General features: G+C 49.5%; 9 protein-coding genes across 9 annotated transcripts; 7 read left to right on the top strand and 2 right to left on the bottom strand.

Moving 5' to 3' along the window:
* Positions 1 to 20: 20 nt before the first annotated feature.
* FSST1_004745 (cytochrome c oxidase subunit 7) lies at positions 21 to 488 on the top strand (the record flags this gene model as incomplete). Its single annotated transcript, XM_083230950.1, has 4 exons — positions 21 to 25; positions 160 to 244; positions 301 to 361; positions 430 to 488. 4 exons carry the CDS (start codon positions 21 to 23, stop codon positions 486 to 488), a joined length of 210 nt encoding a protein of 69 aa, XP_083088175.1.
* Positions 489 to 819: 331 nt separating this feature from the next.
* FSST1_004744 (clathrin light chain CLC1) lies at positions 820 to 1,646 on the bottom strand (the record flags this gene model as incomplete). Its single annotated transcript, XM_083230949.1, has 3 exons — positions 820 to 1,278; positions 1,336 to 1,550; positions 1,604 to 1,646. 3 exons carry the CDS (start codon positions 1,644 to 1,646, stop codon positions 820 to 822), a joined length of 717 nt encoding a protein of 238 aa, XP_083088174.1.
* Positions 1,647 to 2,313: 667 nt separating this feature from the next.
* On the top strand, positions 2,314 to 3,653 carry FSST1_004743 (RNA polymerase II-binding domain-containing protein; the record flags this gene model as incomplete). Its single annotated transcript, XM_083230948.1, has 4 exons — positions 2,314 to 2,411; positions 2,465 to 2,556; positions 2,605 to 2,805; positions 2,863 to 3,653. The coding sequence occupies 4 exons, from the start codon at positions 2,314 to 2,316 to the stop codon at positions 3,651 to 3,653; spliced, it is 1,182 nt and encodes a 393-aa protein (XP_083088173.1).
* Positions 3,654 to 4,346: 693 nt separating this feature from the next.
* Positions 4,347 to 6,746, top strand: FSST1_004742 (ATP-binding cassette permease mdr2; the record flags this gene model as incomplete). Its single annotated transcript, XM_083230947.1, has 1 exon — positions 4,347 to 6,746. One exon carries the CDS (start codon positions 4,347 to 4,349, stop codon positions 6,744 to 6,746), a length of 2,400 nt encoding a protein of 799 aa, XP_083088172.1.
* Positions 6,747 to 7,392: 646 nt separating this feature from the next.
* On the top strand, positions 7,393 to 8,804 carry FSST1_004741 (Alpha/Beta hydrolase protein; the record flags this gene model as incomplete). The annotated part of the gene is made up of 3 exons (XM_083230946.1): positions 7,393 to 7,545; positions 7,780 to 7,920; positions 7,974 to 8,804. 3 exons carry the CDS (start codon positions 7,393 to 7,395, stop codon positions 8,802 to 8,804), a joined length of 1,125 nt encoding a protein of 374 aa, XP_083088171.1.
* A 1,349-nt stretch (positions 8,805 to 10,153) lies between these two features.
* FSST1_004740 (cation efflux family-domain-containing protein) lies at positions 10,154 to 11,500 on the top strand (the record flags this gene model as incomplete). The annotated part of the gene is made up of 1 exon (XM_083230944.1): positions 10,154 to 11,500. The coding sequence occupies one exon, from the start codon at positions 10,154 to 10,156 to the stop codon at positions 11,498 to 11,500; it is 1,347 nt and encodes a 448-aa protein (XP_083088170.1).
* Positions 11,501 to 13,609: 2,109 nt separating this feature from the next.
* Positions 13,610 to 16,116, top strand: FSST1_004739 (glycosyltransferase family 8 protein; the record flags this gene model as incomplete). Its single annotated transcript, XM_083230943.1, has 6 exons — positions 13,610 to 13,651; positions 13,707 to 13,734; positions 13,788 to 13,894; positions 13,953 to 14,537; positions 14,589 to 14,860; positions 14,922 to 16,116. The coding sequence occupies 6 exons, from the start codon at positions 13,610 to 13,612 to the stop codon at positions 16,114 to 16,116; spliced, it is 2,229 nt and encodes a 742-aa protein (XP_083088169.1).
* Positions 16,117 to 16,950: 834 nt separating this feature from the next.
* Positions 16,951 to 19,700, bottom strand: FSST1_004738 (E3 ubiquitin-protein ligase HRD1; the record flags this gene model as incomplete). The annotated part of the gene is made up of 4 exons (XM_083230942.1): positions 16,951 to 18,668; positions 18,715 to 19,408; positions 19,474 to 19,578; positions 19,668 to 19,700. 4 exons carry the CDS (start codon positions 19,698 to 19,700, stop codon positions 16,951 to 16,953), a joined length of 2,550 nt encoding a protein of 849 aa, XP_083088168.1.
* Positions 19,701 to 20,098: 398 nt separating this feature from the next.
* Positions 20,099 to 20,998, top strand: FSST1_004737 (AhpD-like protein; the record flags this gene model as incomplete). Its single annotated transcript, XM_083230941.1, has 3 exons — positions 20,099 to 20,371; positions 20,426 to 20,749; positions 20,822 to 20,998. 3 exons carry the CDS (start codon positions 20,099 to 20,101, stop codon positions 20,996 to 20,998), a joined length of 774 nt encoding a protein of 257 aa, XP_083088167.1.
* Between the last annotated feature and the right edge of the window lie 3,800 nt (positions 20,999 to 24,798).

Genomic DNA, 24,798 nt, shown 5'->3' with positions numbered 1-24,798 from the left:
TCTCATTAACCGAATTCAAGATGCCGTACGTACAATTGATTCATTATCGATTCCCACGTTGATCCTGGCCGCCTTTTCGACGTCAATGGACCACCTCGAGCTTCGGGCATCGCGCGGAACATCACATCATACGAGAATCCGTCACTGACGTTTATACAGTCTCGTCGACGCCAAGAACCCCGTTCCTCAGTACCAGCGTTACTACCAGAACGCTTACAAGAACCACACCCGTCTTTGGAAGATTGTACGACCTGATTGACTATTTAGCTTCTCCGAACCTATCGCTGACCGACCTGACAGGGCCCTCGCAGCCGTATGCTGATGACCCCCTACCTCATCCTCCTCTCCGGTACCCTCGCCGGTAAGTCTCATTCAGCAAATTTTTAGAGATCGACACGATTACGAGCTCGGATACTGATGGACACGAAGCTTCTTTCTACGGCGCTGGCCGCAAGGTCCTCGGATACAACTCTTACTTCGGAAACTAAGATACGTGGGCTGCCTAGCTTATTATAGAGCGCGACAACGATGGAGGGCTAGTGTGATCAGTATGGAGTGAATAGAAGGAGATGAATCCAATCTGATATCCTCGCGGAATTGTCCTTTGATTTGTATGCACAGAAACAAGACAAACTCCCAGTCGAACCGTGCCTTCTATTCACACGTCATTGCCATTAAACCTGGACTCCTAAACTTGAGAATACATGAAGAACCCAGAATATTGCATGCATCAAAAAATGACGTCTAGTGCTCTGCACCGACTTGCAACTCTCCATTTATGGGTTAGATACATCAACTCCCACCCCAAATGGACTTGCATTAGTAGCCCGTAGCGCCGGGCGCCTTTTCGTCCTTTCGCAGGCTCACCAATAGCTCTCGGAAGCGTTCCTTGCCCGAGCCAGAAGCACCTCCCTTGGCTCCCTTGCCGCTCACATCCACCAACTTGGCAATTCGGTCCCAGCTGGTGCCACCAGAAACGGTGTCCTCTCGGCTTTCCAGGAACTCGTCGGCTTCCTTTCGTGTTTGGGCGATACCCTTCTCCTTCTTGTTGTTGTAGTTGTCGTAGAAGTCATCGATGTTCTGCTGAGCCTCCTTGATTGTCTCTTCTCGCTGGGCAGCGAATTGTTCGGCGCGCTTGGCAATCTGGTTGTCTCGCTTTTCACGCCACTCCTTGATAACCTCGGGTTCCTGCTCCTCCTCAAAGGAGGCCTGGTATCCTGAGTTGTAGCTTACGGAAGGTCCTCCAGTAATGGCAGTTCCAGCAGAAACCCCAGTGCCCTATATCTCAATATGAGCTTCTCAATCCAGTATACAATAAGAGACTACTTGACTTACAGCTTCAGGTTGGGTCAGGTCAGGAAATTGAGACTCGAAAGTCGATTGCTCGTTTCCGCCGGCGCCACCAAGAAGGTCATCATCGGCATCAGCGAAAGCAGCGGCGTCATTGTTGGTTGTGAACTGTTCGGCGTCGTCTCCAAGGAGAGCCTTTTCACGAGTGAGAAAATCGTCAGTCGAGGGCTCAGCGGTCGGGTCCTTGATGTCGGTTTGCGCTAAATTACACGTCAGCGTTGGTCCTGCGCATGAGTATTAATGATGTACATACCCCCGGAATCGAAGTCCTCAAGCGAAGGGAATCGGTCGGCCATATTAAATGTGTAGAAAATTAAGTATCAATCGTTCAAACAAGAGTATGCGCCGCTTTGTGGAAGGAGCCGGATGATAGTAGCCGAAGTAAAAGTGCTCTTGTTCGAAATGATAATCGTCAGTAAATGCTGTTGCTATGGTCCTCCTATTCAGTAACTGCCAAGTAGGCCATCCTAGCCGATGAGGTGGATTCTGCCGGGCGGTGAGTAGCCTTGGACCCAACGTAGGTTGCTCAAGTGGGCCTATAATATGAATCAAAGCATCACAATCATGCGTCTACAAGCTATTTCCACTTTATCGGATGTTTATGCTGCTTTGTTAGCTCTCAATCTATAAACTCTCCTTGTCCTACCCAAGAAAACATTTCGTTCCATCGCACAATTTTGCTACTCATCAGTCTGGTTCTTACGGTATACATTTGCAGACGAAGCTGGTCATAACGAGATATCTGCTTTGTTCATCTGCATATAAACGCTGGTTAGCAAAAGTTCCGAATATTGTTCCTGCAAGTAGCTGTAGTAGACGTCTCCAGAGTGATACTACAACAACGGCTGCAAACAACGCTTAGATAATACTCGCGTTATCCCAAAACTTCTGAATTTGGCATTCGATTTTATTAGTTGTCGTTCATTGTTTATATGAACTGACGGGGAGGCCTCTATCACAAAGATGGCTTACAACGATGACTCCGTACTGGCGCGACTTTCATCGCTGAATGAGAGCCATGACAGTATCGCTACTGCTGCGCAATGGATCATGTTCCATAGGTACGCGTCTCTCATTTTTCTGGTTTACAACAACGATTGACAATAGGTCGCAGGCGACATGCAGAGCGAACCGTGCAGCTCTGGTTGCAGCGTCTTAAAGACTCGTCCAGCACAAAGAGACTGAGCTTGATTTATCTCGCCAACGGTATGCTTTTATCCTGGTGAGAGGAAACACGACTGATCAATATTACAGAGGTGGCTCAGCAGTCCAAAATCCGGCACAAAGATGACTTTATTATTGCTTTTGCGCCTGTGATTGCCGAGGCTGCTTCCGCCGCCTACAAGGGAGCACCTGCAGAGCTTCAGGCAAAACTGAAGCGCGTAATAGATGTCTGGAGAGATCGATCGATCTTCGAAGCGCCCATTCAGGCTGCCATTGATGCTCGCATTGGGGGTAAGTACAAAATGACGAGAATTCCGTTCAAATGGCAGCGACTTATCATATAATTAGAACTTGACAAGGCCCGTGGCATGGCTAAACCTGGGTTTGCCGGTTCTCCGTTTGGTAGCGGTGGTGCCGCTTCTGCTGGTGCCGCTGTTCCATCCGAGTTTGCCCCTCTTGTGTCTGCTCATCAGAATGTTGCCAAATTGAGCCCTCCTCTCAAGGCCACAATTGCATCCGCCAGCCAAGAATATGAGAAACAAACTGACCCATCGACACCTGTCCCATCTGCTCCTGTTTACGCTGCCCGCCTGAATGGTCTCCTCAAAACGCTGGCCAACGCTGAGAATGCAGTTGCTGAGTGTGTCAAGGCCAGAGAGGGCCTTGTCTCTGGTCTAGAGACGCTGCTCAACGCCAACCGCGCCGCATTGGAACAAGAGAAATCCGACCATGCCCAGCTTGTATCCCGAAAGACGGAGATTGAAGAGAAGAAGCAACAGGTTGAGGTTGGTATCATGCGAGCGCTAGGTCCAGCCGAGAGCAATGGGAACTCGGGAGACGGAGAGTCTTTGAGCACCCCTGCTGAGCCAGGCAGACCAGAAATAGAGGCACTCACCCCTCCAGCCTTTGAACCTTTCGATGCGCCTACTCCTGAGGCATTGACACCGGAAGGTGAACCCGCTATCGCTCCCGCTCCTGCTGCCGAAGAAGAGACCGCATCTTACCATTCGTTGCCGATTTCGACCAATGGTTCTAACAAGCGTCGTCGCGTCGATGCTGAGGAGTTTCCTGATCTAGGAGGAGACGATGGCATCGATGCTGATGTCGCTCAGATGCTAAAAGAGGGTTCCCACTCATAATTGGAGTCTGTCTTTTTTGATAGGCTCAGTCGGTTCGAAAGGAGCTCTCTCTCAGAAGGGCGGACAATAGAGGTACGAGCCTCTGAAGGGTCTCTTGGGCAGAATGTATAACAGATAGCTACTAGGGTTACCAGTAATTGGGTACCTACTTGTACATGTAAGAAAGGGCTATGACAACAGGGCCGTGGTCATTAATCAATATCTATTCTCATGACTGTTTAAAATAGGTGATTAATACTTTTGACTAGAGTACCTCTCTCTACAGAGCTCAGTTAGGTATCTCAGACAATGCAACAGAACCTATAATGTACTGCATCAAGTTATTTGGTGCTGGCTGTATTACTGAAGCTAATCGCAGAGCTCTAACCGAGTTGGAGGGGTCTAGACTCTGGACGCACCATAACCCACTTGCTCGCGACGAGTCCCCACCTAATATTTTTTTGAGCGTTGGATTATCTGAGTCTTATCTAGCACCCGTCGCAACTCGGAAGCTGAGAAATGCCGCTACGGCGATGACGGCATTACAAACTACATCAACTTCGTTCCCTTCTCATTCATAATATTAAAGTGCCTGTCAGCTTCACCAACTTCTCTAGGCACGCAGCTCAACATTCCCTCTGTCCCTCCGTTCGACAGTGCCGCCACTGAACATGCTACGCTGAGTCGGCATCTAATCAATCCCCTACCGTCATCATGGTTTCGGGAGTAGCACGCCGTGTGCTGCTCCCACGTCTCGCCGAGTCCTCGCAAGTGTCTCTGGCCGCACCGCGAAGTCAATTAGGGCCTTCATTATATAAGCCCGAGGTCTCATCTCTTCAGACAAGGCTTTTCCACGCTTCTGGCTCTCGTCAACCTGCCCTGCCTCCGTTCTCCATCGCTGCCTTCCAAGCACCAGCAAACAATAATCTGTCTCATATTCGACGTCCCCCGGCACAAATTCGATCTTCTACATATGGTCCGTTTTCGCACACCCTGCGGCAATTCTCGACAGCCCCTCGTTTACTCCAGGAAATCCAGACCAAGGTCGAAGAAGGTGCCAAGAAGCCTGTCGAGCTTGAGACCAATCGAAAAGTTGAAGATGAAAACAAGCAAGAGTTTACCAAGAGCGACAAGGCCGCCAAGGCTGCTCAAGTCAACCTAGCTGCCAAACTCTCAAGGGAGGGAAAGCAGGCTGGAAAAGCTGGTTCGGACGAAATTGTACGACTTATCAAGATTGCCCGTCCAGAAATCCGCTGGCTCGGTATCGCTTTTGTCTTCCTGGTTATTTCCTCTAGTGTCACCATGTTAATTCCCTTCTCCGTCGGTCGAATCTTGGATCTTGCTACCAAAGGTGAAACTGAAGACGTCCGTCTGTTTGGCTTAACAATGAACCAGTTCTTCTTTGGCCTGGGTACTGTCTTGACTATCGGAGCTATGGCCAACTTCGGTCGAGTCGTCCTTCTCCGAATTGTCGGCGAGCGTGTTGTTGCCAGACTTCGATCCCAGCTTTACCGACGCACATATGTTCAAGACGCTGAATTCTTTGACGCGAACCGTGTGGGTGATCTTATCTCACGCCTCAGCTCTGATACTGTTATCGTTGGCAAGTCTGTGACGCAAAATCTCAGCGATGGTCTTCGTGCCCTCTTCAGCGGCGGTGCTGGTTTTGCTATCATGGTCTGGACAAGCCCCAAGTTGACTGGTTTATTGCTACTTATGTTTCCACCTATTGCTGTCGGAGCCTTTATCTATGGTCGAGCTATTCGAAACATCAGCAGATCAATTCAGAGGAACTTGGGTACTCTGACCAAGATCGCTGAGGAACGACTTGGCAACGTCAAGACCAGCCAAGCGTTCGTAGGTGAAGTACAGGAAATTGGCCGCTACAATAATCAGATCCGAAAGATCTTTGCTCTTGGTAAAAAGGAATCGCTCATCGCCGCTACCTTCTTTGCTACTACTGGCTGGGCCGGCAACATGACGATCCTTGCTATGCTTGTTGTCGGGGGCGGTTTCGTGCGCAGCGGGGCTATGTCGCTTGGAGATCTGACGTCGTTCATGATGTACACTGCATTTGCAGGTTCAAGTCTATTCGGTCTTTCGGGTTTCTACTCAGAGCTCATGAAGGGAGTTGGTGCCGCAAGTCGACTTTTTGAACTACAGGATCGCAAGCCTGGAATCCCGCAAACGGTCGGTGTTCAAGTAAAATCGGCACAAGGTCCTATCAGATTCTCAGATGTCACTTTTGCCTATCCTACTCGGCCTGCCGTCAAAATCTTCAACGGTCTGGATTTCGAGATCCCTTCGGGCAGCAACGTATGTGTTGTTGGTCCATCAGGAGGTGGTAAGTCGACAGTGGCTTCTCTGCTACTGAGATTTTACAATCCCGTGTCAGGCTCTATCACCATCAACGGACAAGACATCTCTGGTATGAATGTCAAGTCGTTGCGAAGGCGAATCGGCATGGTTTCACAGGAACCTGTCCTTTTCTCCGGGACCATCGCTGAAAACATTGCCTACGGAAGGCCTCAGGCGAGCCGTTTCGACATTATTTCTGCTGCTCGACGAGCAAACTGCAACTTTATCAGCGATCTGCCCGATGGCTTAGAGACCCCGGTCGGTGCCCGCGGTTCCCAACTTTCCGGTGGTCAGAAGCAACGAATTGCTATCGCACGAGCTCTGCTCAAGGACCCTGATATTCTGATTCTTGATGAAGCCACATCGGCACTAGATGCTGAGTCAGAAACTCTTGTTAACGAGGCTCTGGCTGGTCTTTTGCGTGGCCGTAACACCACCATCTCGATTGCACACCGTCTCTCCACTATCAAGCGATCCGACCAGATTATTGTTCTCAATAACGAGGGCAAGGTCGCCGAAATCGGTAGCTACAGGCAGCTTGCTGCCGACAAGGATAGTGCGTTCAGCAAGCTCATGGAGTGGCAGATGAGCGGTGGTGAGGTTTCCAAGGAAAGTGGGTCAACTGCTTCACGAGCGCACATCACCGAAGCCGAGGAACTCGAGGATGATCTGGAGAGAGGTGAAGAGGAGGAGGAGCAATTCGATGAGCATGACCGAGAGAACAGGGACTCCAAGAGCGAGGAGAAGAAACCCTGAAGCATCTTGGATGACATAGAGCAGAAGAGCGTCCCCGTTAAGACGTAATATGGCTGGGGTTACGGGTTGAAGAAAGATTAGACGAATCATGTACATTATATATCCTGGTATCTATGTCCGAGTCTCTATTGGAACGCCAGCTGCTGCAAAGAGAACTCCACTCGACATGTATCCTACTTTCATTGGCGTCGCTGGTTTGGTTATTTGATCTCCAAAAAATGGAATACATAGTCATAGCATGGGGGATCAACATCCATGTATAGAAAGCAGAATCTCAATATGTTAACAAAAAACAACCGTGAGCTTTTATCGTGAATTTTTGACGTGTTGGGAATTTAAAGATGAAAACGATTTCCAGGTCTGTTTTTTGTCCAAGATTAAGACAGCCTCATAATTGTAATTCTAAATAGAATGAGAGCAACAAAGCTGAAAGCTTACCTTCCCAGACCCTGTGCTATGAAGCCTGCCTAGCTCGAAGTGGAAAAGGCCACAATGACCATCTTAAAGAACGTATGGTTCATGGGTGCTGATGTTCCAAGATTCCACGCTTTTTTTTACATCGCACCATGAGGATGTCCAGAAACACTTCTACCAATACTAAACAGCAGAAAATTACCTGTTACCCTATGTTTTGGCAGCATTCATGATGACGAGGAGCGTATGCAAGGAAGAGTTGATGGCTGAGCAAGCTGAGCTCTTAGTTGCGGACCACATGGCTTGTGTTCCTGTTGTCAGCCTAACACGAAATGTGGTGTCCAATAGGAGATACTGGAAAGCTGTCAAAAATGCCGACATAAAGGTAATTTCCACTTTGACCATCGAACATGCATTTGTAGAGACAGCATGAACCGAATGATGTGCCAATAGAACAAGTGCAGGTTAGGCTCACCGGCAACGGTTCGTCACATGTGACCCGTTTTGACTCGAGCATGACCCCAGTAGCCAAATCTTGGTCCGTCATTACCGGTTTGCATTCTTGTATCGAAATATAGACTGCCTCGTCAAACATTAATTATTCTTGATCTGTTAAAAGTCAATAACTTACACCCAACCTCTCATCGATATATTTTCCTTGTCTTTGGCCAAATCCGCTGATCTTGCGCATCAAATGTCGACCGAGGTTGAAGGAACCTTTGAGGTGGCAGAAGCCAGCCTCTACACCAAGACTTGGACAGTGAGTATGGATGCTCTCCAGCTGACAGAGACAACAACTGACGCAATCAATAGCCTCAAGGCCCCGTTAAAGCCCAGGTCATCCATGTTCATGGCTTCAGTGATCACATCAACTGGTACGATGACGTGTATCGAATTTTGGCCTCTAGCGGCATTCAAGTCTTTGGTTTTGACCAGAGAGGCTGGGGCCGCAGTGTCAAGCAACCTTCTGACAAGGGAAACACCGGCGCAACACCGCGCGTAATTTCTGATATTGCAGCATTCATCGAGAGCAAGTTGCCTTCTGATGTCCCGGTTTTTGTTCTGGGCCACTCGATGGGTGGCGGCGAGGTTCTCACACTTGCGGCCGATCCTCAGTATGCCAAGCTCGTCAGCCAAGTGCGTGGTTGGATTCTCGAGGCCCCCTTCATTGGATTCGCGCCTGAAGAAGTCCCAAGCTGGTTCAAAATTGTAGCAGGTCGACTAGCTTGTAAGATTTTGCCGAGATTCCAGCTCAAGCACCAGCTCGACGTCATGAACTTGACGCGAAAACCCGAGGTAGCAAAGGGCTTCAAGGAAGATCCTCTCTGCCATGACACAGGAACTCTGGAAGGTCTGGCGTCGCTTCTCGACCGTACGGCGGCTCTGCAATCGGGGTCTATAAAGTTGGGCAAGGAAGTAAAGTCTCTCTGGCTCGGCCACGGAGACCACGACAAGGCTTGCAGCTATGAAGCCGCCATGGAATTCGCAAAGAACCAGGACATCGAGGACAAGGTGGTCAAGACGTATGTGGGAGGTTACCACGCTCTGCACGTGGACCTATGCCAGGAGGAATATGCGAAGGATATCACTGCTTGGATCCTAGAGAGGAGTACAGGCGAGAGACCAATCGAGGCGAAGCTATAATGAAGAAGCGGCAGGCGTTCCAATATCGAGCGGAATAATTTGTTTGGATTGATACAAGAAATACTAGATTCATGCACCACTTTTGGTATCGTACTGTCTGTTGATGTATTTACATCACTTGATGCTATTTCATCTCAACTTCAACATTTACAAAGAACGAGGGTGGGAGCGTCCATGTTATATATACTGACAAGATGAACGATTGTTAAATGTATTCGGACCCTCCGATTGTGGCTGGCTGTACTGTACATAAAACATGGCCGCTTATCTTAGTCCTATACCAAAGTGGTTACAAATTGCAAAACCAAGCCAATAGACTGAGCAATAGTTCTAGTTGCAAAAGTCTTGGCCTGCATACCCCAAAATCCAGATCAGATCTATGGAGATGAACAGGTCAAGGTCAAAAAAACAAAAAGCGGGCCTACTACTCCATGTCCGTATTTCAGCTCCGTAGACGCCCGAAAGTCAGACGTTTCCAAAACGTAAAGAGTGACGGAACGCCGAGACCTGCTCCGGCCGTTTCCTAGGCTTTTCGGAGCCGTAATAGAACTATAATTCAACGTCTGCCGCTCGTCTTGTTTAACATCTTCTTTCAACATCTTTTCGTGATCCTTTTCCCCAGCCTTCTGGGCTCCCCTTGTCGGACACGGAAGTCACACTCCGCTTACTAACCGTCTCGATACCGGCTGGCACGGCGTTCGGAGACTGATTCACTAATTGTCTAACCTCTATTGGTCGAATTTCGCTGATGATTTGGGTGTTAGTTGTGCTGGACTGCAGCTCCAGCTGTTAAAGAAATGCTATGTCACCATCAATCTCGTTAACATCTCGTCCTGAGGGGGCGAACTATGGGTCAGCACTGACTGAGCTCCCCATTGCTCTTCCTCCACGTGCGAAAATGACTGGTCGGACCAAGACTCGATGGGTAGGTAGGCAAGGAACAAGATCAGACGGGTTTGATCTCTTCTGATTCACCAAGCAACCGCTTTGCATTTGCATTTGCCTTGCCTTGCTTGACCTTGCTCCTATTCGTATCCTTGCTATACTACCATATCAATATCAACTCTATCTCACTGGCACCAACCCTGATCGGATACTCTACCGACTGCTGCACAGTAGTCGACTAACTTGATCTTGGCTGTCTGACGATCAACTGAGATCATTGCATACAGCTAGCACTAGCAGATGCTCTTGATGAGGCACCTTCTCCGCTCTTGAAGTCTCTTTGTTGGCCTTGCTTTATTATATCTCGCTTACCGCCATCCAGCATTTACACAATATCGGTATTGCACACTGACTTCTCCTATACATCCACATCGCTGTTTATATCCGACACAGTCTATTGAGACATGACGCCTGATAACAGCATCCACGCCTCCCACCTGCCATCTATCGAGCCCGCGCGAAGTAGCTCAAGGCACTCGACTGCACACAATGGCTCCAGCACCGCTTTTGAGCCTGCCATGGCCGATGATAACGAGACTATCGCTAGAAACGTCTCGCACATGACCGATGTCGAGAGTCAGACTACCGCCACCGGACGTCGGCAGCCCAGTCCCGTTGACAATGATCCGTATGGCCTCTCCCGTGGCTACAAAACAGAGTCTGATCTCGCCGATATCAAAGCCAACACGTCGCGGAAGCGGGACAGTCTCCCTGGGCACAAATGTCTGCCCGGCAAGTTGGGCTCCAAGATCAAATCTCGCAAGCTGCAAGGCTTCTACAAAAATCAGAATGCGGCAATTGATCGCATGCTCAAGTCGGTCGAGGAGCATCGTGACGAAGCTCGCGACCAGCATGGTGAAGATCAACTCAAGTTCCGTATCGCTGTTTGGGGTTCCTTGGCAGCCAACGTTGTATTGTCAGCCATTCAGCTTTTTGCTGCCATCTCGTCGGGCTCGCTTTCACTTTTCACCACCATGGCCGACTCTGTTTTTGACCCTCTTAGTAACCTCACCCTCATCCTGTCGGCTAGAGCCATCCGCAGTGTCGATGCTCGACGTTTCCCTGCTGGCAAGGCTCGTCTTGAGACCGTAGGAAATATTGTATTCTGCTTTCTCATGATCGCCGTCTCCCTCATCATCATTGCCTTCGCATGTCAAGAGTTGGCACAGGCGAAAGCCGACAAGGACTTTCATCTTCCTGCTGTCATCTCAGTCTGCTGCGCTTTTGCCACCAAGTTCGCTCTTTTCCTCTACTGCTGGGCGCTCAAGGACAAATACAGCCAAGTAAATATCCTCTGGCAGGATCATCGTAATGATCTTCTCATCAACGGCTTTGGCATTCTTACTGCTACTGGCGGCGCGAAGCTGGTCTGGTGGATTGATCCCATGGGTGCCATTCTGCTATCACTCCTTATCTCTTGCATCTGGCTACGCACCGCTTTCGGCGAGTTCCTGCTTGTCGTTGGCATCACAGCTCCCGTGGAGACGCAGCAGCTTATCACATATGTGTGCGTTACGCACGACGATGCAATTGTTGGCATTGACACCGTTCGTGTTTATCACTCGGGCCCTCGTTTGATCGCCGAGGTGGACATTGTCATGGACCCGACACAGACTCTCCAGGAGAGTCACGACATTGCAGAGGCGCTTCAGATCAAGCTGGAGGATCTCCCTGATATTGAGCGAGCATATGTTCACATCGACTACGAGACCACTCACAAACCAGAACACGCATTTAAGAAGGACATGTAGGTCTAGCTCCGGAATGTGTTTTCAGGAGAAGTGTGAATTAGAAAGGGCGTTTTGAGCGGTTGAGAAGGGGTTTGGAGTCGGCGTTTGGCGTGGAAAACAGGGGAGATAAGACATGTACTCGGCCGGGTACACGAAGGGCTATGGGATTAAAGACCAGGAACCTCTTCAGGATGATTAGTGTTTGAGTCAGTAAGTGAAGACTTGAGGCAACAGTGGAAATCGCGGCTAGCTTTTTTAATGACACGAATTCATTATTGCAACGATGGCCCACATTGATGAGACAAGTAGACAAGTGAAAGTGTGTGCTACATATAAATCCAGAATATAGTGTTGTTGTTGTTGTAGGTGGGTTGAGGCCAGACACATTGAGCTAAATCATGCAGGCTTTGCAGATCCCGACACTGCAGAACTGTTGACACCTAGGGAAGACATATGTCAGAGTGAGACAAGTTCATTGGCATGGGCGGTGCAGTATGCATGGCTGGAAAAAAACAAATAAAAAATAAAGGCTCGCGTGTCTTTGTCCCGATCTAAATGTCTCGGTGGGCTCTGCCCGAGTGGCACCAAATCTGATCTGCAAGTGTAAAACACCAAATCTACGTCACAGTTTTAACTAGCACTAACTTGGCTTTTCTGGTTCAGTTTAGGAACTGGCATCTAAGCCGAGTTTTAGGAGATTGAATGTCTTTATAATACTCAAAGGGCGAAATTAGAAAGGGGTCCTGAAGCGGGATTTTCTGTACAACTCAACCCAACATGTTTTTTTTTTTACCAACCTAAGGGACCATAGGTTGGAATGGTTGAGATTAAGTGGACGTATTTGAACGGCGCGTCACATTCTCGCAGCGACTTACAAGGGGGATATGTGGCCAGTTTCGGTTGTATGCAGAAGCCCGCTGGCGAACTTAACCCTGGATGGTTGAATGATACGAGCATCATATGCAGGGTGCGTACCATAGGTAGTTTGTGGATATCAGTTGTGAAGTGATGTTGGTGTTTTGAAGCTCAAGAACCATGACAAGAAACTTATAAAACTCCATCATCGTGCAGCCGTTGAAATTAGTGGCGGTTTACTAGGATGGAAAACCCACTCCGATTTATGATCTACCTATGTTCATAGACCACGTACGTAGTACCCAGGCCCAAGGGAACACCAAAACGGTCTCGAATTTTGTACGATTCAAAGCCATGAGTCAATCCCTCAATCTCTTTTATTTTTTAGTCTATCAACGTGGGGGGAAAGAATTGAGTGTCTTGGAACGGCAAGAGTAGAGACGTCGGTGTTTCTAGAATAGGAGAGTTCCTCAGGGTCATTGTGGCTTGAGATAGGTAGGTAGTTAGAGTTTAGTACCTGAAGGGTCGGGTCGGTCTGTCTGTCAGACAGACTGGACTCATTGAGCTCTTTTCTGATAGAACGGGCAAGAAGTTGGGTTAGGTATAATCCACCTATGCTATCTCTCAGTGGGTGTCCCCCCACAGGAGCTTACCTGGGGGGCAGCAGCCCAAGCTCCAGTGCTCCAGTGCTCCATTGCTCCATTGCGCTCTGACCTATGGTGAGTTAGTTCACTGGAGCTCTATGGAGCTGAAGCTGGACTGGGAAGTTCCCCCCCTCCAGATTGCCCGGGGTCCATGGATCCCATCATCGGATCATCACATACACTCACTGGATGTGGATGGAACACCTGCCCATTCTCTTTCTATTTCTCCCCATCCCCATCACGTCACGCCTCCTCGCTTGCCCTTCGCTTCTCTCTTTGTCCCCCTCTTCAACCTCCTTCTCCAACCCTGCTCCTCATCAACCAGACTCTAAACCCGAGAGCTTTGGGCATCACTGTTGATTCTTGCACCGTTTCAAACAAGCATAGACCAGCGATTGTCCGTGCTAATCTTTAGCGTCTACCGGGCACCCTTGCTGAATCGACCTTGTTTTCCCTTCTTGTTGGTCTGGGCTCCTCGACACGCTTCTCAAATCGTGATCTTTGAACTCCTCCTCTATATCTTCTTTCCATGAGCTGCTGACCGACCTCTTCAACCTGCTGTAAATAACCTGGACAATCTGCGTCGAGGTTCTTTTCTTAGCTGGTCAACTACTCCTGCTTCTACACCATCATGGCTGCTCAAGCTACCCAAGGCGAGCAGATCTATGCTACGGTTCGTTTCCTTCTGCGTCCATTGTGCTCCAATTCATCTTGCTAACGATCAATAGCTTCTTCTGAGCGATTCCTATCTTCCTGGTTCGTCAATTGACTTTTGGCTTTGCCTCAAAGCCTCACTGACTCTTCCCCAGGCGCACTCGTCCTCGCTCACTCTCTTCGCGATGCCGGAGCCACACGCAAGTTGGCAGTCTTGGTTACACTCGATTCTGTATCGGAAGAATCCATCACACAACTCAAGGTAGGATACCACATATTTTGCACCCCCGAATCCATTTCACTAACCATTTTACTAACAGGAGGTCTACGACTATGTCTTCCCTGTTCCACGCATTCGCAATGACCACCCAGCCAACCTGTACCTGATGAACCGTAGCGATCTTCACTCAGCCTTTACCAAGATCAACCTATGGAAACTCACCCATTTCTCCAAAATCGTCTACATTGACGCTGATGTCGTCGCATACCGAGCTCCTGAAGAGCTTTTCGACACATCCCACCCCTTTGCTGCGGCTCCAGATATTGGTTGGCCAGATCTGTTCAACACTGGTGTAATGGTTTTGAATCCCAACATGGGAGATTTCTATGCTATGACCGCCATGGCTGAGAGGGGCATCTCTTTTGACGGTGCCGATCAGGGCCTGATTAACATGCACTTTGGCCAACAATACCATCGCTTGAGCTTCACCTACAACGTCACGCCATCTGCACATTACCAGTACGTCCCCGCCTACCGACACTTTCAGTCCAGTATCAACATGGTTCACTTCATTGGCGCAAACAAACCGTGGTTTACCGGCCGAGACGCACCTTCCGGCAGTGGCCCCTTTAGCGAAATGATAGGCCGATGGTGGGCTGTCTACGACAGACACTATCGACACCAGGTAAGTTCGCCCTGTGGACCGGAAACATTGATTCTCTAACTCGCTACATAGGAATCCGATTCCGCCACCCAGTATGTTCAATACTTTACAAAGGGAGAATGGCGTCCCCAGTCAGTTCAAGAGCAACCTACTTCCGATGAACAACACCAACCTGATGATCACAGCTCGACTTCCACCGAACAACAACAACATGGTGAGCAGCAAGTCGAAGATCATCAGCAACAAGACGAAAAATCTCATGACGAACTTCCAGGCTCCAGTACAACTCACGACGAACACCGCCGACCCCAGGGAATCATGATGCATGATTGGGATGCTCAAAGGTAGGTCATCATCGAATGAGTTTTATGTTTTCCCGTGAACACGAGACACTGACCTTACTAGATACCCCCCTCCCTCCGGTTCGAAGCCCGAAGCGATGAACTTCCCTCTCACTCATTACGAAATGTCTCGTGACACTGCACCGTTTGTTCCTCCCCAGCGTTACCCGAGTCCGCCAAAGAACATGTGGTATGAAGTACCAAAGGAGAGGCCGGGTTCCCGGTCAAAGGCTGCTCCGGAGATCTTTCCCTGGGAACGAAACCAACCTCGACCCACGAGAACTTTTGCAGGAGAGCCTGAGCCAGAACCAGAATCAAGTCCTGAAGAGTCTGGTACACAACTGTCGGTAAAAACTGAAGGCCTTACAGAATCCGGATCCGAATCAAAGACCCAATCTACCGCATCTACCCCTACAGTACAGGTTACGCCATCCAACCCTTGGACGTCTTACACACGCACAAATGCTTGGGACGAAGTGCCTGCTATCGAACGGTATGTTGACCGTCTACATGGCGGCGGTCATCGACGTGGTAAGAGTTCGACCTCCTCAACAGGTCGGGTAAAAAGCCCGACAACCGGTGCGTGGCAGGACGACCAGAGCAGTTCCAAGCTGCGAGGTCTAAAGCTCACCGATTTTCCCAGTGCTGTAGAACGCCCTAGCTTGCCAGTTACTCCGGCCCCGGTCCACCGAAACTCCTTCTTTGCAGATGACGACGCCGAAAATGAAGATGAAACAACGAAAAAGCTTCCTGAAGCCGAAGGCGTTCCAACGCAGTCCGACTGGGTATGTGTGCATGGAAGACGTTGGGGACCTACAGACTGCCTGTGCGAGGTGACTGACTTGATCCTACAACACCAGGATCCGATCGAACAACTCCAGAAATTGGCCAAGCAGCAATCGGACGTATTGCTTAAGAGATTGGGTAGTGATCAAGAAGTAGGAGGAGTGAGTCGCGAGATACCAACACGCCCGTTGCCCTTTGGTTCGGGAGATGGAAAGTCACCTACTTATGTTGCGTCATCCGCCTCAGGTGTGTTAAGCCCACAGCCGATGAAAGGCGAAAGATCAGCAGGCATTTTGCGCGATATGAGCAGTGGCCGTCTCGACCCCGAGTCAACTTCAACCTCGCAACCGTCAACGATACCCCAACCCAGCTACTCCGGACCCGGCGCCGCATGGGAGAAGGGTGAAGATATACCGCAGTACGAAACGCCCTTACCGCCTAAGGAAGATGAATTGGATGCCCTTAACGCCTAGGAAACAGCCGGACGTCCCTCAACAACCTCTCCCGAGTGGTCAAAAGGTGTCGGATCTTTTATCATTGTTCCATTGCAAGATGGAAGAGTCAAGAAGGAATGATTAATGTGTTACTGGTTTTATGGGTATCAACGGACGTGGTAATAAAAACAGGTATAATGGGGGTTCTTGGGTATTCGGCACGGGCACAGGTTTATTGTTTGCTTTCTGTTTCTTTTTGCCCCCTTTTTCAACATTGTCAACCAGCTTCGAGATTTCTCGGCAGCTGATGCTAAGGGAAAGGAATGGTGTATTTTTGCTGGAATATGAACATTATGGCAGCGTCTATAGACGTCATCAAAAGGAGTAGGAGAAGTATTCCTCTGGACATTTGGTTTCGACTCATCTGCTCTGTTTAGTAGCTGCATCATTCAGGTTGTTCTTCGTTCATATTTGTTACACGTGTATTTATTGATGTTGCATGGTTCTTTGTTCGGTTTCACTCGTGGTTCCTCTGTCTGCCACTGATTTCGTTCGTCATGGGACGGTGTTTTTGGGTCGTCGGTATTGATACAACTACGGGTTGCACCACTAGCTTACACATTAAGTGTTCGTTTGTGTGTACAATGGTTGTTTTGGTAATTTTGTATTTCATGGTTCAACTATGCTATGTTGTGTCCTGGGGCAGATCGAGTAATAATACACAACTCCTTTAAACGCCATGTCGCTATCTTTCAGAAAAAACAAATGCTGCCCTGCTCTTCACTGAGCCGATCAAAGTGAGCGGGTGTATGATACCTGTGTGTATAAAAGTAAAGCTCGAGAAAATAGGCAAATATCATATTCTGGTTACGGTCAATCCTCCTTTGTAGTCTCCTTATCCTCCTCATCCTCAACGTCCTCCACAGTCACCGCTTTGGCCTTGCCTTTCGAGGAGCCACTTTCCGGCTCTTCATCATCTTCACTATGCGATGGCGAAGATCCTTGTGGCGTATGTTCAGCTGCTGGACTTGACTGAGGTATGACCTCTGCAGGGGCAGACTGGCTTGAGTTTGCCTCTGTCTGCAACTCGCTCCGAGGCCCATGTTCATTTTGATCCAGACGAGAATTGCTACCAAACAGTTGGGCTGATCCTCCCCAGTTGGGCAAGCGAGGACTCGGCGCAACGACCTGAGGCGGATCAACGGCGCGCGTGAGCTGCGTTGGGAACTGAAGGGGGCGCTGCTCAGTAGAAGTAGGAACAGATACATTCTCGGCTGGTTGGGTTTCTTGGTTCCGGCTGCCGATTGGAGACGGTTGTCTGGCGGCGAAAGGAGATTGAGCCACACTGATATTATCTGCCATCGCAGCTTGAGGGCCTACTTGCGGCGAGTGCTGCGTTGAAGCTTGGCTGCCATCGAGACGTTGCAGGGGCAATAAAGACCAACCAGGTGGAATCACGACTCCTTCAGGGAGTTCAGAGCTGCCAGAGGGGATGTGTACCGCATTAGGGGGAGCGCCATGCCGAGCCATCAGGGGACTTGGGTTCCGTGGAGGGATGCCAGGGAATTGCGGGAAGTTTGTAGGCATAGGCATCTGCATCTGCATCTGTAGTGGCATAGGAAAAGGCTGATGCAACAGGGGTTGAGCCAGTGGAAGAATGGGAGGCGGTATCGGGTGCGTCTGGGGGTTTTGTGCCTGGTCTGGATTTTGATGTCTCTGTCTAAGGCGTTGTAACTCTGCTTGAAGAAGCTGAAGAGTCTGCACCTCTTGATGCGCCATCAGAGCTGATTGTAGTTCGCGTTGGATCAACTGATCTGCCTGGAGTAGCAGATTTCCAGCGTTCTGTAAGTTGTCGCCAGTGGGAAGAGGAGTCGCCGGGGCAGTCTGGCCAGTAACAGTAGGCGTACCGACACCAGGAGTAGGAGGGGCTGGTCCTTGTTGGTTAGGGGCAGCTTGAGGCATACCGAATTGCTGCGCAAGTTCTCTAACTTGCTGCCCATTGGCTCCGAAGCCAACACGGAAAGGACCGAGGTTGAAAACTCGTGGCGGAGCTGGTCGTTGTTCGGGTTGGGCACCTCCATTCTGCTGTCCCGGAGGAAAACCCCCACCAAAAGGGTTTTCCGGCTGTTGCCGTTCGGCAGGGCGTCCACCCCTTCCTATCTGTATTCCAAGTCCACCAGCCTGATTTTGAGCGGCGCGAGTATTCTCGTTGAGTGTAACAGGGCTGCGACAGGTAGGGCATACTTGCTGCCTTTCAAGCCAGCTCTTGAGACAGCCAAGATGCAAAATATGTCCACAGGGTAACTTCTTTGGTCGAATTCTGTCCATAGCTCCTGGGTTGTTCTCAGGATCCCAGGGTCGCATTTCTTCACGGCAGATGATACAGGTATCCTCTCGTGTAAGCTCTTCCTGGGTAGCATCGGGATAGCGGTTCATCTCTTGGATAGCCTTTCGATATCTCAGCAAGGCGCTCAGTCTCTTTATAAAGTCGCGTGCCGTCATGAAGAGGTCTCTCATTATGTGAATCGGTAATCCATAGAATGTGAGGAGCATGAAGAAGAAGACGATATATATGCCAAGCTTGACCAAATCTAACGATGTCAGTGATGTTTGCTCCATGTCAGGGGTCCAGCTTACCTGTCGCGAGGTCAAGCCAAAGAACAAATTCTCCTTTAGCAGACCAACCCGGCACTTCGATGTCCATTTCATCAATGTCGTCCTCGTTCGGGAGAGGGTCATTGGAGACTTCTTCGCCTGCTGCTTCAGCTGCTTCACGTTGTCGTACGATAGCCTCTCGCTCCTCTCTGACTTCCTGTCTCCTTTCGGCCAGTCGCTTGCGCTTCTGCTGCTCCTGAATATTGTGCTCCGTCAATGACAGCGCATATCGGGCTGCTGTCCGCCATGAACTTGTCGCCAACACCGCGAACTCAAAGAGGAACATAACCATCATATTGGGTCTCGCTTGTTGTATAACCGTATTGATCGTGTATCGGAGGATATAGATGTCGTAGATGAAGCTGAGGGTGAGCGACACGCTAAGTCGCAAATGAAACAGGCGTGGGTTCGCAGGCGGCTGTTGCTCGAGAACCTCGACTCGTCCATCACCGATCCATCCCCAAACTTTACCAGTTATTAAAGCAGCGAACATTACGAGAAACCAAGCGCCTATTTCTTCCCGGAAGATGGTCATGGCCAGGCATGTTTCCGTGATGGCAAACCAGGCACGCTCTGTGAGTTGCTCGACTTCGACAGCACGGAGGGGTCCGTAGAACAATCGTGTTAAGCTGTAGATAAAGCTACTGTAGGATAGTAGCGCAAAGTTGACCAAGACCTATATATCATGAGTCCTGTGTCGAGGGAGGGGAGCATCGATCTCGGGATCGCGGAACCACTTACCAATAAGCAAAAGTTACTCTGAGCGAGATATACCATTGCCGAATAAAAGTTGGCCCGTTGATAGAAAGCTGAGAGCACAACAGTACCCGCAAGGGCCGTCGAGGCCTGTGAATCGAATTGTCAGCATTGGTCCATGATGATCAGCCATAGCTCCATATAGCTTCCCCAAGCTCTCCAACCAAAGCAATACTTACCCCAGCATACCAGCCAAGTCGCATCTTGGGCATGGGAGTTTTGGACGGACGTTGAGCAAATAATTCAACTCGTTATCAAAATTGACAAAAGTAAACGATCACTCCCTCATCCCCATAGTTCAACCTGGATAACCTTTGATGAATGTGTGTAGTAGTAGTACTTGCAGTCACTGCTGTCAGTGAAAGCGAGCTTGATGCCACGTTAAGGACAGCGACATACGACCGATGACGCAGGGGCCGATACACGTGATCGTGTTCTGACATGAGGAAAGCTGAGTCATCGGGAATTGTGAAGCCAGCTACCCTAAAGCCAAACTCACAGAGTATCAGCTTAGTGAGAGATGGGCACATCACTTAATCATACTGGAAGCTGATTCTGCCATCTTCTACCTTTCACTCTCAATCATTTGTTTTGAAAGGCCATTCAAGTTATGGCGGCGGTAACCCCCATCCTTACACCAGCATTGCTAACCGCGATCCGCAAACAACCCAATCTACCACGAAATACGTGGTATTTCATCACGGCAACAACCCTGTCAGCACTCAATAGGCCAGACGAGCTACCAAGAGTGTTGAAAAGTGCATTTGAAGAAGGTTCGGGCGTTAGTGGGGACAGTGCATCGACTCATGATGAGAAGTTGCGCATCTCCAGACGTCTGAGGGAAGCCCTATTGAAAGCGTCAGCTGTAGGGGGTATGCCAAAGGTTCGATAGTACATGTCACGGATACAAGACCTTGAACTCTGACCGGCTTGTTAGACAATCAATGCTCTGTTGTCTTTGAAGTCGGCAACGCCAGAGGATCTCCTCGATGAAGCGGGAACTGGAACTGACGCAGCATCACCCAGACATAAGGACGTATATGACACTCAACCAGCCCAGGTGCTTCAAAGAGGGCAAAGCTTCTTCGAAAGCATATATGGAAAGATATCAAGACGTATAATGGGTCAACTAGAGCGATCAGGTACACCAGACTTGGGTCTGTTGGCAAGGTTGACATATGGCTACGTGCTCAGTAACACTGATGTACTTACGCCAGCCGAGACCTCATTCGTCCTTATTGCCAGCCTTATTCCACAGGATGTGAGTAAAGTTTCCCTTAGACTACTTGGCTGCATGCAAGTCAACTTCCGATATTGATATCAAAATTTCAAGGTCAACCCTCAACTCAAAGGACACCTGCGAGGTGCGCTGAATGGAGGCGCCAGTGAAGATGAGGTGAGAGCCGTCAGGGACGTAGTGATTAAGATATGCGAGGCTTCAGGTATGAAGAAACTTGAAGATAATGCCATTGGAGGATGGGGTTGGAGGAATGAAGTTGCAAATGTATAATTGGTACTGGATCTGGTCTTACCCTATACCGCCTGATAGCATTTACAACTGGGCACATACCAACGCACTTAGTTGACCATTGTCAGCACCCAAATCAATACAACAGTTGTTCGTCAAGCCTAATGGTAATGAGTGCGATTATGAGCAACATGTCTCGTTAGTCCTGCCTGCCTAAAACGTTACAAGCTTGACATTTCGAGATGCATCAGTTGCCTATCTAGTTTCTCCGCCTTCTTCTGCCGGTCACTTTTATGCGACTAATAAAACTCCGCAAACTAAAATATCGTTTCATGTCCAAACGGCGTCTAGTCTTCGCCTGATTCGGCCTCTGTTCGTCTTAGCGGAGAGAGAGGGAAGCGAGGTTGAAATGCGGAAAAGATTCCGCGTTTAGGCGAGCGTTGTTTCTCAGAACCAGCAAAGGGAGCCAAAGCCAAGTCGCAATCCGCTGTCACGCGCCAGAAGCAAGGGTTACAAGCCGCCGAGCCCCTAAAGAATGGCTTGTCTTGCGAACCAGGGCCAAGGGTCGAGCAGAGAGACAGAAACCTACCGGGGTGTTGTATCCGTGGCCCCGGAGGGTGCATGGTTGAAAACGCCAGTGCCAATGCCGCTCTACTACCCACAGGTTTTGAAGCAATCGAGGCCAGCAAGTACCTAATTTGGGCACGCCACAGTTTACTGATCTGCTACTGCTAAAATCTGGTTCGCTGCGATGCATCACAGATCAATACCGAAGGTCCAAAGGAGCTTCCCGTGGCCAAAAGGTAAAATGCTACAACCTTTCCCCTAGCCTGGCCTGGTCTGGCCTGGGACTTAATCACCTGAGACATTGTCTGCTCTAAAGTCTAGACGTTGTAACGGCGTCTAGGGCACAGTATTGTGCTCGCCACGTCAGAGTGATTGAAAGTCCGAGATAAGGTGAACCCATAGCATAGCATGTTCCGAGTTAAATCACACTTGGACAACTACCCCGCGGGTCGAGAAGCAAGCGCGAGATCCCGCCTGCTATGTTAGCCTCCGCCCGATGGTTATCACGACGGATGCTTGTCTCATTCTTGAAGCAAGCGAGGGCTTCCTAGTCAAACTCTCCGTTAACCATGTACAGCATTGTTATCCGCAGACCCCATTTTCAATGTAGATCTGATTGTGCGGAAAGCTCCTGATCGATAGACGGAACAGAGCCGTAGCTCCAATAACCCATGTCAGTCAGATCAGAACAAGGCTCCCCTTGCGTCATGTCGAAACTGGATAGGCAGACTGGTCGGAATTGGCTCGTCTTGTGGTGAGAGAGAAAGCCTAGCCGTGGGGTTCATGTCATATATCGGTACTCGATAGACAACTCAACCAGTTTGTAGTGCGACACTGCGGGCTTGGGTTACATTTGCTGCTTTTCTGGGTTGATTTAACGCCAACATTGCTCTGGATCTAGCAATCACACCCTCTCCTGCGAAGACCATTCTGGGTCGCACAGGGCGAGATTGGTGATCTGGCAAGCAAAAAAGGCAACCGGAACACCCACAATTCGAGGCACAAGGCATGCGATTCGACCGGGGAGAGTTGGAAAAGGTCACATCCAAGTTGAATTGCAGGAAAGGAAAGGCTAGGATAAACTTGTATGTATGTGTGTATAGTAGGTACTATGCTCTGAGCCAAACATAGATTCTCGACATGCAGCAACAATCTCGGATGCATGACACTCCGAGGCAAGCAGTCACACACATATTGGTTTGTCTCTTGTTTGGGTTGGTCTTGTACAACCAATTGCTGGGAACGGCCGACTTTTGCAAGCTCCAGGGTCAGAGTAACGTCAATCAATCTCATGATGAGTTGAATATGGAGACACTGGATCCTTCCGAAAGTCGTCGGAGCTTGTCGCGACAGGACAGGACAGGCAGGACAGGACAGGGCCAGGGGTTTGTCGGGGCATCTTGTTTCTTCTTTTTGCTTTTTTCATTATCCCACTCTGCTCCCAGGCCAGTCAATAAGCCCTGTCAATGTCAATCGCGACGACTCACACACGTGGCCAAGATCCTCGAGGGCCGCAAGCCGCAAAGAGGGGCCGATGAGTCTCAACCAAGCCTGTTGATGTGACTTTTTGAACAGGGGGGCGGCTCTGAGGCGGCAAGGCGCGCATCAATCCATTGTGTCGGGTCCCCTCACTCAATTGAGTTCAAGGTTGCTACCGATACCACTTACTGCATGTAGTTACATACAGTATCGGAGCCTCTCGTCGACATGATCATGTGAATCGCCAGGAACGTATTGAGATTATCCCCTCGAGGAACTTCCCAGCGTAGGGGGTGCGTCGCAATCAGATAGGGTTTCGAGCTCCCAATTTCCTCCAGCTACTGTCCCATGTACCTGTAGCGAATACCCATGGTACAGAGTAATGGAGCCAACATTGAGGCATTCTGGTAACTGGTCCTGTATCAATTTGACAGTTAATTGATATCACAGTTCTGCTGTACAACTGCAACTAAAAGGTATAGCTTCGCACAGTTTGTTCATGGAACCGAATAGTCGGATCGTTGATTCAAAAGACTGCATCAATAGCTCGTCTAGCTCAATAAGCCAGTCCGACAGTCTGGATCGTGGCTGAATGGCGCCCAGGCCGCCAGCGTCAAGTGCCGTCCTCCAAGTCTAATATGCAGACATCGATGAAGGAGGGCAATTGCAATAGACTTCTACCAAGTAGGCCAATTTTATTTTTCCGAGCCCAAACACCACGTTAGACACCAGTGTCCCTACTGCATCTAGACCGCGCTCCGAAGAGAATCTCTGCGTCAATGGCGGCTCCTGATAATTATCTTGATCTCGTAGGCACTGAAATTACAGATACCCTCCTTCCTTTTAAAATTCCCGCGTTCTAGGCCGCGATCGAGTTACCAACGGGTTATTAGCAGGCTTAGTCTGGTCGTTAGACTGGTGGCGCTCGCACACTCGCGTAAGGCTATTACATTTGGAACTGGACTACCGTAAACTCTTGAGCCTACAAGGCTGCCCCTTGAATAAAAATCGCCCAGACCACTGCTAGTCTACCAGTCAAGAAGAAAAAGCTTGAACGGTTCAAGCTCCGGCTGTGCGTGTTTGTTTCAACGGACACTAATAAACCCCCACACCAGCTATAGACTAGCAGAATTTACTCTCGCGTTGTCGTCGTCACAAAATATGTTTTTCTGTGCCGGAAGGGGACTTTAAAGGACAGAAGGCTGGGCTCTGAGTGGACTCCTGTTGTCCACATGCATCTTAATGGAGTTTTTGTTGGGAAGTGCGACGTTCTGTAGGACAATGCAGGGGAGTGAAGAAGCAATGTCAATCAATCTCGATGATGATGATGGACCTTGGAAGCCCCAGAACAACTGCTCCATGACGTTGTGGACGATTCATCATCGAATCTCGGGAGACTGATGGTCTGTGGTGCTTTATCATGATATGATGATGAGAGTGGATATGTGTGTGATACCTGGACCACCATGGCTGCCCATTAAACGCCGTGAAGACCCATTACAACAGGGTGATTGTATGTGATCGACAGAGCACGGCCTAGTTTCCTGGCCCGTAGAGTACGGTAGCCTTGTTGACCCGAGGGCTACGGTTGACCTGTTCTGCTAGAGCGTCGGAGAGTCTCATGTCCCCGAGATCAAGCATTGATCAGCGTCAGTGTCCTCGGCTCAAGGGTTTGTGCGACATTGTGGACTCTTCAGTATTTCGTAAATGAGGACTTGTTGATTGATGAAAGCTACTTAAAACTGTATTAGTCAAATGGACAAGGATTGAATCGGTGCTGAGACTCGACTCTACAA

The sequence above is a fragment of the Fusarium sambucinum genome, chromosome I (genome assembly GCF_050947815.1).
Source record: "Fusarium sambucinum isolate potato_lamoka chromosome I, whole genome shotgun sequence".
In the NCBI taxonomy this organism is placed as follows: domain Eukaryota; kingdom Fungi; phylum Ascomycota; class Sordariomycetes; order Hypocreales; family Nectriaceae; genus Fusarium; species Fusarium sambucinum.
Note: the sequence above shows the minus strand (reverse complement) of the source record. Positions and strands in the feature narration are given on the sequence as shown.